Source organism: Aquarana catesbeiana, linkage group LG11 (genome assembly GCF_042186555.1).
Source record: "Aquarana catesbeiana isolate 2022-GZ linkage group LG11, ASM4218655v1, whole genome shotgun sequence".
In the NCBI taxonomy this organism is placed as follows: Eukaryota; Metazoa; Chordata; class Amphibia; order Anura; family Ranidae; genus Aquarana; species Aquarana catesbeiana.
This window is the reverse complement of record NC_133334.1, coordinates 51075056-51087445: the sequence shown is the minus strand read 5'-3', so window position 1 is coordinate 51087445 and position 12390 is coordinate 51075056. Positions and strand designations below refer to the sequence as shown.

Genomic DNA, 12390 nt, shown 5'->3' with positions numbered 1-12390 from the left:
CATCCAGATATATTCAGAGTGGATCAAAACAAAAGGATGTGCAATGTCCTACAGTTAATGTTCTAAAGAAAGCAGCCACAACCACAGTAAAAATGCCTATCCCTTGCCAGTATGCTGTGGAGAGGGGCCCTTGCTCATTTGGTGGAAAAAGCTGTAGTGGTCAGACATCAACCTTTAAGTTAAACCAATAAGCTCTGCAATCAACAAAGTTCATGCTCCCTGCTGACTAGAGAGTTCTAGCCCTGACTCAGAAAATGGTGCATAGGAGCTCTGCAGAGAGACCACCATTACAGGAAGCAAGTGTCCTTTCCTGCAGCATGCTGGCAAGGGACATGCTTTTCTGCTCAGGCTGTGGCTGCTTTATAAAGAAAACAACTCTGACACTCTTGGAATGTATTTGGCTGAATTAAACTGAAAGTTCAATTAGAATTTAACCACATGCCGACCAGCGCACGACGATGTACATCAGCACAATGGCACAGCTGAGCAAATGGGCGTACAGGCATGTCCCCTTTAAATCGCGGCATTGTGGGCCCGCCGCATACTCCGTGACCGTGCCCGCGGGTCCCGCAGACTCGATGTCCACCGGGGGCCCGCGATTGTGTCACGGAGCAGAAGAATGGGGAGATGCCTTTGTAAAGGACAATGGTCCCAAAATGGTGTCAAAAGTGTCTGATGTGTCCGCCATAATGTCGCAGTCACGATAAAATCGCAGATCACCGCTATTACTAATAAAAAAATATATAAATATAATAAAAATGCCATAAATCTATCCCCTATTCTGTAGACGCTATAACTTTGGAGCAAACCAATCAATATTGCGTTTTTTTTAACCAAAAATATGTAGAAGAATACATATCGGCCTAAACTGAGAAAGAAATTTGTTTTACTATATATTTTTTGGGGGATATTTATTATAGCAAAAAGTAAAAAATATTGCTTTTTTTCAAAATTGTCGATCTCGTTTTTTGTTTATAGCGCAAAAAATAAAAACGGCAGAGGTGATCAAATACCACCAAAAGAAAGCTCTATTTGTGGGGAAAGAAAAGGACATCAATTTTGTTTTGCAATTGTCAGTTAAAGCTACGCAGTGCCGTAATGCAAAAAAGGGCTCTGGTCAGGAAGGGAGTAAATCCTTCCGGGGCTGAAGTGGTTAAAAGAGAAGTATGTTTTTGTTTTTTTCTTTTCAAAATCATACTTACCTAGGTGGATGAAGCATAATTCCAATGCTGCATCTGTCCCCTGCCAACTAATGCTGCGTACACACGATCGGAATTTCGGCCCGCAAAAGACCGATGAGAGTTTTTCGTCGGAAAATGCGACCGTGTGTATGCTCCATCGGACTTTTGTTAGCCGAATTCCAGCCCACAAAAGGATGAGAGCAGGTTCTCAATTTTTCCGGTCGGGAAACGTTCCTATCCGAAAATGCGATCGTCTGTGGCAATTCCGACGTGCAGAATTCCTACGCATGCTCGGAAACAATTCGACGCATGCTCGGAAGCATTGAACTTCATTTTCTCGGCTCGTCGTAGTGTTGTACGTCACCGCGTTCATGGCGGTCATAAGTTCAGAGAACTTTTGCGTGACCATCATGTGTATGCAAGGCAAACTTGAGTGGAATCCCGTCGGAAAAGCCATCATATCTTTTTCCGACGAGAAGTCCGATCGTGTGTATGCGGCATAAGACTGAGGACCGAGCGATCAAACACCGCCAATCGCTCGGTTCTCAGAGCTCCGTCAGCAGAGAGCTAGTGACTGTCAGTCTCCAGCTCTCTGCTCTGCCCCCCCCCCCTACTGGAGAGCCGGTGCTGTGCAGGGGGTCAGAGTGGCTGGCTCAGGCTCTCAGTGGCTTGCTAAAAGGCTAAGCCAAGTGCCGGTCCAGGGTTGTGGGCAGATCCTGACTTTTTTGTCACGATCTTGCCCCAGCCTGGACCGGCTCTGTGATGTCAGCAGACAAACTGCACTCCTGCAGTAGTTTAACTAGGCTGAAATTATACTGTTTTGTCAATTGCTTGATTATACACTTTGGTTTCCAGTTTTAAAGCAAACATAACAGTGTAGAATTGCACATCTGTAGGTATTTATACTTCTCATAACTTCTTATGCTTCTCCACTATACTTTTTAAAGTGATACTAAACATGCACTGTTTAATTTACATTGTCCCTTCTATTTCTGTATATGGATGATGGCACTGTGATTATTTTCATTAAAAAAAGAACATCTAAGTACCTTTCTCTCAATCAATAGACAGCTGTCACATGACGCATAACTTTTCCAGCCTATCTGTAGGGAAACATAAGCAGGAGGAGCTTCTAGTCCTCTACTACTGGTCACATGTTCAAAAAAAACAGTCTTCGGGAAACAGAGTAAAAATAAATAATCAATATCATTGTTTTAAATCATCATACAAATATATTTTGAAAAACAAATCTTTATTATTTTTGGCCATAACACAATGTGGGCAGATGTGGTAACAGACTTGCTGCTATACCATACAACACTTGTATGGGAAATATAAGTCCTTTGCTTGCTCTGGCAGCAGACTTGGTGAAACTGTCTATCTTCAGGACAATCACTAGCATCCTCTTTTTGCCAACACCCATCCACTGACTCTATTAGCTGAAGGGGTGGTCCTCACAGGACAGGCCCCATGACACGGATCTGTACTCACTGTAGACCGAAGCAGATCCTTCCTAACGTGTCTTCCTTCCGGTCAGCTCTGCAGGACATCTGGGTTGCAACTATTCTCTCATTCAGGCCCTCAGGTCAGGCACCTAAGGTCGCATGGAAGCTTCTACAGAGGAGGGGCTGCCGCCCCCTCCCTACGGGACCCCGCTCTCCAGCCGAAGACCCCGAGCACATGTGCCCTTGGCATATATATATACAGTCACCCAGCATGCACGGAGGCACTGTCCTCTGCCAATGGCCAATGCTGTAACTATGGCTGTGCTCTCACTTGTCAGATTTCCTCACACTGTCCAATATGCCCACCTATTGGACCAGTGTGAAACATTCAGACAACATGAGCAGCACCTGAGCACCATGAGCAGACCCTATCAATGGATCCCTGTTCCCTGGTAGTCAGAGAGCATCTAAACTTACCTGATAAGCAGAAAGACCCAAAAACTATACTCTCTTCTAGCACCTACCTGGGAGGGTGCTACAGATGAGATAAGAGCAGGGTTGCCAACCGTCCATAAAATTACTAACAGTTTGTAAAAATCAGAGACTTTTACAACTGTCGATAAATATCAGGGGCTGATAGTTTGTCATCCTGTGTTGACATCTGTAAGTGTAAACATTTGTAAGTATTGTCAGGGGTTCCATATCGTGTTTATCCCTTTCAGGACTAAGCCTATTTTTGACATTTGGTGTTTACAAGTTAAAATCCGTATTTTTTTGCTAGAAAATTACTTAGAGCCCACAAGCATTATTTTTTTTTTTAGCAGAGAATCTAGAGAATAAAATGGCAATTGTTGCAATATTTTATGTCACACGGTATTTGTGCAGCGGTGTTTTAAACACAACTTTTTGGGAAAAGGGACACTTTCATGAATTTTAAAAAAACAAAACAGTAAAGTTAGCCCAATTTTTTTGTATAATGTGAAAGATGATGTTACGCTGAGTAAATAGATACCAAACATGTCATGCTTTATAATTGCACGCATTGGTGGAATGGCGACAAACTACGGTACCTAAAAATCTCCATAGGCGACGCTTTAAATTTTTTTATGGTTACCAGCTTAGAGTTACAGAGGAGGTCTAGTGCCAGAATTATTGCTCTCGCTCTGACGATCGCAGTGATACCTCACATGTGTGATTTGAACACCGTTTACGGGTTTGCGGGCGCAACTTCCGTATACGTTTTCTTTGCTGCGCGAGGAACAGGGCACTTTAAAAAATTTTTTATCTTATTTGTTTTATTTATTTTTATATTAATAAATTGTGTTTTAAAAAAAAACTTCATGACGTCGCTTCCGTGTTTACAATCAGGAGACTGGAACAAAGCCTTTTCCAGCTTCGTTCCAGTCTGCCCCTAGCCGCCGGAGGCATCGGAGTGTAGATCGGGTCTCCCGGTGGGACGGGAGGCCCAGTTAGAGCGGCGGAAGGCGGCAGGAGGGGGGGGGCTTTTAGCCGCATCGGTTGTTATCCCTGAAAAGCCGATCGCCGGCTCTAAAAAACGGTACCGGGATGATGCCTGCAGCTGCGGGCATCATTCCGGTATAACCCCCTGAAAGCCGAGTACGCACATCTGCGTACGCTCGGCTGCAAGGGGTTATACTGTTTAAATATCAATTGTCTTCGTTTTTAATAGGAGTTCTGTCATTTTTCAGGTTGTCAGTAAATAATGTGCTCCATCAGTAAATTTCCAATGTTTTGTCAGTAAAAAATGCCACGAGAGGTGGCAACCCTGGTTAAGAGCAATCAAAAAACATGTTATGGTTGCTATGGGTTGATGTGTTTTACACTAAATTATTGCATGAGCATTTTACATGTTAACTATATTGGTGCATGAAAAATAAATTGTATTAGTGCTATGCCTTCAAATATCAGGTTCATAGGCATTTCTTCCTGCATGTGACCAAAACAACGTGTCTGCCTGCTGTCCCCTAAATTACCAAAGATTAATCTGTCACTTCCATCTTTGATTGCTAAATTTCAGATTAAGTGAAAGATCAGACCGGCTGTAATGTAACACTGGAATCAATTCAGGGGATAATACAATGCAAGGAAAGATTGACAGCTGGAGAAAGGATGTGATAAATCATACATGGCTGAACTAATGATACAAGGTCAAGCCACAAGGAGATGTAAATCTAATACTAAAATAACCAAGAGAAACTTTGGGCCTTGGGTGTAATTACCAAAGGAAAGGAGAGTTCAGGGTTTGCCTGTGGCAACCACATTCAATCTGTCATGTTTTATTGCAGTTTAAGAAATAAAAAATAAAAAACCCATCTGGGCAACACAGACACAATTCCACTCCTCCGGGTCTCACAAATCAGTCTGTTGTAAAATAGGAGTTAAAAATTCACGAAGGCGTCTCATAAACTATACGAAAAGTGAGAAGTTTTATGTTAAAAGATTTGAAAAGACACATCAGATTAAACCCAAAACTGCTTTTTCAAAATGCTTACGGGAAACCCATCCTTGGGTTTCATTTATGTGCAATATTCTCAGTGCCAGTACTGGCCAAGCCACCCAATGGCAATCCCTTCATTAGTAAGGGCAGCAGAGGAGGAACTATTGATCTGTGGACACCATCTCTGACCCAGTTCTAGTGGACCAGAAGGGACATCCATAGCCGAGAGAGGCTCTACCCTTGCCTCCACCATAGAGGCTCTACCCTTGCCTCCATCACCTCATGTTTTTGCCCTTGGTGGCACAAAGTCTTACTGATTCTATGCTTATGGCAATAGAATCCAACTCAGCTGGTAAGCGTATTCCATCTTTTTACTTACCTTGAAGACTTCTGAGTACATCGTTGAGAAGTTGCATGTATTGCCACATGGATCATTTACCCTGATTGTGGACTCCCGGGAATTCAGGTCCGCGCTGTAGCCGTCATTCGGCTATAGCGCGGATGCCAAGCGGTTAAGGAGATCCACCCTCTCTATTTGTCCTGTTTACCATTATCATTGAAAGTGAAATTAAAAGAAAATCCCAAATTTTGTGTTGTCCCCATAAAAGTAATAGAGAGAAAATCTTCCAATGTGGACACTAGTTCTGGAGACCTGGGGGGCCCCAAGAAATTCCCTTAATTTATAGCGAAGAAATGTTTTGCGCTTAGTGTAAATTTGGGTGTACCACACAGAGTTGGAATAACCCCTGCTCCATCCCCCTGAGAACACTCATTGGTAGTGAAACATGTTGGGCGGGCCTAGCCGATGAAGTCATCATGCCCACTAAGAGTAGATAGTGTGGTGGTTTCTTTTTGTACGATTATGTTTCCTGGATTATGTAAATGTATGCCTACTGGGCTGATGAGTGGGGTGTGTAACGCTATGTCGGTTCCTTTCTGAGGTTCAATATACCATACATGCTGCGCTATTAAAGAGGAAGTAAACCCTGATGGGTTTTACTTCCTCTTTATTCCCCTGCAAAGTAAAAGCATAATGGGCTAGTATGCATCGCATACTAACCCATTGTGTGTGTGGCACTTACCTGCAAAGCCCGCGATGTCCGCGATGTCCCAGCTGGTGGAAGCATCCATCTTTGCCCCTTTTTCTTCCGAGGTCACAGACTCCGGCTCTGTGACTGGCTGGAGCCGCATGACGTCACTCCCGCTCCCAGTCACGGCACATGATGACCTCATCGGTGCACTAATAGGTAAATATTTCCTAAACAGCGCACGTTTAGGAGATGTTTTCAGTACATATAGGGAAGCCTTATTATTGGTCTCTAATGTCAAAAGAGATCAACATCTTCTGGTAGGAGGCAGAGTGTGTTAAAGGTGGAGGGATCACGTGGAGGAACACTTGCCTTGCATGTTGTTTGGATATACTCCCATGGACTTAGCACTTTATTATATATTTTTTGCACATTAGATTTGTCATGAAATATTTTGTGTATACATTTTATTGAAGAGGCATGAGTCACTTACTGTGTGGGATATTTATGAATATGCATGGATTAAAGTCTCATGCATGTTCTAGTAACTTTAATGCACCAATTTATGTTTTCTGATTTATTTTTGTGAAGTTTTTGGATTAGTGGGAAGTGAACCTGTACAATCAAATAGCTATTTGTCAGTTTTTTTATTCCCTTAATTTGCAGGAATTTCCTCTCAGTTCCTTTGTGTCTATGGGACAGGAAGTGAAGAAAAATCTCTGAAATGGGACACAGATAGTGAAACAAAATCTGACGATATTATAATCTTCCCTTGCTCTATTCACAAAACTAAAAGAAATTGCCTATACTTAAAACTAACTTAACATTGTCACCAGGAGTCAAAGGCAAAAATGCCTCTTACACTGGTGGTCAGTAGGAAGAATGCAACCCTTACAGAGACCTAAAAAGATAATTGGTGTTGCGGCTTTTGTCCTGGTATTATGTAGGGACCATCAAATGGGAGGCCAATCAGCCACAACTCAAGGAACCACTAGAAACCTATGGAGGGACTCTAGGGTTCCATAGAACCATGGTTGAGAATAGCACCTGTACGTCGGGTTGCCACCTTTTCTTCAAGTCAAACCCGAACACTTTAGCGGCGCACAGCAATTTTTTTCTATACATATATTTTGCTAATAAATAACATTTATAATCATATGAAGTTAATAACAAGAGTCCCCCTTTACATCAGAGTCCTCAGAGTTCCCCTTTTACATCTGAACTCGCAGAGTTCCCTTTCACTGTAAGGGGGACTCTGCAGACTCTGATGTAAGGGAGAACTCAGGGGACTCTAACATAAGGGATGCTCTGGGAACCCTGAAGACACAATATTTTCAAAAAATAGAAAAATATAATATTTCATATAAACAGTATAGCGGTCAAAGATAACAACCATACATAAAGTGATACATAATATCCATATATAGTATATAAAAAAGAGCACTTCTCCTATGGCCCGTCATGTTTTGGGAGATACAAGATAAATCCCTTCTTCAGGGAAATGAAGGAGATGATAGTTGGAGATGCTCTGAAATAGAGAAGACAAAGTCTAGATTTCCAGAAAATAACAAAGCAAACATGGTGTCAAACATGGAAACATCCTTGTGAGGGCTCTCTTGAGTCTTGAGGATTTATACTTTATTTGGTGACTTTTTTTTCATTCTGGATATGTGTGTCCATTCTTGCTCAGCACCATCCTAATAATCTTTTTAACAAATATTTGACTCCATGAATGTAGGATTGGTATGTGCACACTTTTTTGGCTACGATGTTTCCATGTTTGACACCATGTTTGCTTTGTTATTTTCTGGAAATCTAGACTTTGTCTTCTCTTTTTCAGAGCTCCTCCAACTATCATATTCTTCATGCCCCTGAAGAAGGGATTTATCTTGAATCTCCTGAAACGCGTCTGACCATAGCAGAAGTGCTCTTTTCTTATATACTATATATGGATATTAAGTATCGCTTTATGTATGGTTGTTATCTTTGACCGCTATGTTGTTTTTATGAAATAATAAAATTTTTCTATTTTTTGAAAATATTGTGTCTTCAAAAGATCGCCCTTAAAATCCCCTTGTACCGGGGGGGTACTTATTCTTTATATACAATATATTTGGGATGGTGGCAACAATAAATAGAGTTTTTCCTCCATAATGGTTCTCCTCAGATAATAATACGTTTTCATGACAATTAAGAACAAATGGTAAAACTGTTTTAGTCCGTAATAAGAACAAAACAAATTTACAATGTAGGCAATGCAACAGATGTGACTTCTTGTCCAGACATCTCATAAAAAAATAAGCTGCCCACTGTCAATGCGATACATCCATTAGTCTAACACAAGAATTAATAAAGCAACTGGCAAAGTTACAAAAATATCTCAATTGCTGTATAGAGTTGGGTACTTTTATATTTTGGATAAATAGTAGCAATTTCACCCAAAAACGTTTTTCTTTTTTTACTGGCCCTTTAAGGAAAACATAACTGATGAATTGCAAACAAGCCATTGACATTCCCATCATGTGTTTATTTCAGATGGCCATATTGCCTCATTATAGGATGAAGAATTCATAAAATCCCTCTTAAGCGGACAAAGCTTTAGATTACTGAACCCCCCACTGTGGGATTGTCAGTGCAGATGGAAGCAACATCAAAGCATCTCATCTTTCAGCAATGTATAAATAATAACCTCCCCACACCCCCCATTGTCTCTCTCTTCTTACCTCCATTCTTAGCGATTGTCCTGAAGCATCTCCAGAAGAGTCGTAGAAAGGACGCTCGGTTATGTGGGGTGCACTGAACAAAGGAGTAATCTCTGAACAGGACGTGGGTGCCCTGAGACACACTGGTGAAACTACAGGGGAAGAGAAACAGACACGGGTTACCCCATGATAAAAGTGATACAAAGTACTTTATTTAACTGCTTAAAGAATTTGTGAAGTCAGGGAAAGGGCAATGCAGTATACGGTTTAAAATAACTTTTTAAAGCTGTAAAACATTATATATATATATATATATTTTTAATAAAACATTTATTATCCATGGTCACATTACTGCACTGCCTTCCCTTCCTTTCCTTCTTGGTGGGGTGGGGGCATTGTTATATCGGCATTGACTGAGGACAGGCAACAGAATGAGCGTGGGTACTGGCGCTGTCAATCAAGTAGAGCAAGACGGGCCAGGGTGCATGGCAGCAAATCTGAGTATGGGACTAAAGGCATGCAGTCTGTCTACACGGTGTCCTGAAGTTTCAATTAGCAAGCTCGGAGATGCAAACTGACCACACCAGCAAGGATCTACTTCCACTTGCTTGGTCAAATTGCAACAGGAAAATAGGACTGGCAGCATCACCAGGTATTTGACACTAAATGAGGGGAAGAAGTAATAGCATGTATCGGATAGTGTATTACTAAGGGAATGCATATTCATTTTAGAGTTACCAAACACTTTAAAGTGTATGTAAACACTCAACTTCTCTCATTTGCTCCCTTTTGGTCTGGTTAAATATATGTGTTGAAGATTGAGAAGCACATGGGGGATTCTGTAGTTTACAAAGGACAAAAGAACAGGGCTGACACCAGTTTGTGTGGTTTCAGTCCAGAAAAGTTGTTTGTTGTCATCCCACAACAAGAAAATAAGGATCAGGTGGTCCTGGCAGAGCAACGGGTGATTTTGTGTTCTTGCAATGTCTTTGAAGGCCATTTTTATGTGGCCCTCGCACCTCTCCTGCAGCTGTGGCACCCTCCTCATCTACGCCCCCACCTTGTCTCAGCAGTTGGCAGCAGAGAGGAGGACCGATCTCCTCCTACAGATCCTGTGTCTCTCTGTGCAGCTGCAGCACCCCCTCGTTTACGCCTCTCCTGGTCTCAGCATTCAGTAGACTGCGGGAGCTGACTCCAGCCCTCCTCTGGTCCTCCTCCAGACCCTGCACTTTCTGCTCCCCAGCAGCAGCACAAAGTAATGGAGTTGCACTGTGATGTAAGGGAGGATGGGGAACTTTTGACTTCTGATGGGGGGGGGCTCTGATGTAGGGGTATGCTCTGGACATCTGCTTATAATTATTATGAGAATACTACAATTCTATGTCTGTTGAAAAGGAGGGTTGCACACCGCTGGTATCATCCTTGACATCCAAACAGGCTACAAAAAGTTGGTAACACACCTAAAAACGCACGTAAAATGCACCTAAAACACACTGCAAAGCCATGAACTAGCCCTAAGAACTTTTTCTGTAAGTGCAAAAAAATATTAGTTGCTCATGCCAGATGTCTAATGTGCAATTTTCTATGTACTGAACTGAAATTACAATGTTATCAGCTCACAACAGGTTCTCTTATGTAAACTACAAAACACTGCCCATATTATCGAGATGGGAACTGTTGCAGTCCAAATCAGTATCCTCCCTGAGTCAGTTTATAACATTACACAGTTTTAAATCATGAGCTCACCCCTTCTGTCTTTTTAGGCTAGGTTTACATCTGTGTGGGTGATTCCCGCTGCTGGTCCGCACCTGTACCCGCAGCCACCTGCACAGAAAAACTCGCTGGATGCATGCGGGTGCCATTAAACCTAATGGCACGCCGCACGCTCTGAAAATTGAAACTGCACTTGCAGTTCCCGTGTGGGCTGCGATTCTAGAAATGGTGCTGGGACCTTATCTCTGCATTTCTGGAGGCCTGCACAAAACACACCCACGGAGCCACTCAGATGTGAACCTAGGGTTACACATCACTAACTTGTTGCTGGCATATACCTGTATAATATTAATAGGAGAGCCTAGGGTGACAACGCTGCTTTTCCATAGATAGGTGATCGTTTCAACATACATTACACAAACAAGATCCACTGTTGTCACCATCAAGAAAACCCTCTCTGGGAAATGCCATGAAGTTGTCACTGGTGTGCATATAGACAGGAAGTGGCTTCAAGAAGACTGCAGGAAATCAACCGGACACAAAGGATGATGCCACAAAGTATGATAAAAGATTAAAACAAGTATTTTTATTTTTTTTTTAACAAACTTAAGCTGGCCATAGACGGAGCAATTTTCTTTCCTGTAACCATAGGTGGCGGGTGGTGAGGGGTCCCCACGCCGGTGTTCTGCCGAGAAAGATCCGCTCGGCGGATAAGTTCCCCCCTCTACTGCGCAGGCGCTGCGTTGTGCAGTAGGATCTGGTGGAAATAGCCGAAGCGGAATAGCTGAAAATCAGCTGTAGACGGCGCCTGTAAGAGGGCCCCTCGCCGGCTCGCTTCGCTCGCCACGCTTCGGGCACGGCCACGCTTTGCTCGGCTCTTTTAGATTCCCCCTCTAGGTCCACTTGGATGGTGGGGAAGGAACCTGGACCTAGGGCGCAGGCGCCGTGTACAGCTGATTGAAGAGTTTGAGCTTCGGCTATCTCCGGCGGCTGACAGTAGTTCGTGCTGCGCCTGCGCAGTACAGGGGGGGGAACTTATCCGCCGAGGGAACTTTCTCGGTGTAATGGAAATTTGTAAGTTCTGTATATAATTGTATTGTATTTTGTATGTATTGCACTCTGCCCTCACTGTGCACACGGCACTAATAATGTTTTCAGTAAATGTTTACATTCTTTCGAGTCCTGATTAGAATTAGCCTGCCTATGTAACGCCCCTTGTTACCATAAACCTACAATTGTAATATTAATGTGATACCTACGTAATCATGTGCATAAAAACCTTCAATTGCGTCATAATAAAGCAGAACAGTAATTTGGAAAGATGCTGAGCGTATCTTTTGTGTCTGTTCCCTACTGCAGTAGTTATTATTAATTTGGAACCACTAATCAATATGAGGATAGGAGTTGCCTATCATCAATTCAACCGAGTCAGCATGGCGAGCTTTGCCTTAGGAGGGGATTCCAGGTGACCCTGAGTATCCGAAACGAGGAGCTTGAGACGATCCGGGAATTTCTGATAATCAGCCGGCTGAGGTAAGCCTTTTGCTTACATTTGAGTTATCAGACTTCCTTGATCGGTAAGGCATTTTCGGGACAAAGGGTACCTATTTTACTCCCCTTAATCGAACTGTATTGATTGGTGGTTATATGTTATGTTGTCCCTGTCTACTGTCCATCGGAGTGTTATAAATAAGAAAGGGAAGAATAGTGCTGTTTACAGGTATATGTAGTACATCTGCTAGATAAAGTAGTTTAGAGGCAAGAGGGTATAGGCACAAGTAGAGAAGAGAGAAGACTGGCCAGTCATTATGGGCATTGAATTAAGTAAGGGAATGAAGGGTAAGAGACCCTCAAAAATGCCCA

The 12390-nt window shown here is 42.6% G+C and overlaps 1 protein-coding gene across 7 annotated transcripts in view; it reads right to left on the bottom strand.

Moving 5' to 3' along the window:
* CSTPP1 (centriolar satellite-associated tubulin polyglutamylase complex regulator 1) overlaps positions 1-12390 on the bottom strand; it is a 298540-nt gene that overhangs the window by 118974 nt on the left and 167176 nt on the right. For all 7 annotated transcript variants that reach the window (XM_073604331.1, XM_073604333.1, XM_073604326.1 and 4 more), the window contains one exon: positions 8836-8966. In XM_073604331.1, coding sequence (XP_073460432.1) covers positions 8836-8966 — 131 coding nt within the window. The remainder of the gene's footprint in view (positions 1-8835; positions 8967-12390) is intronic.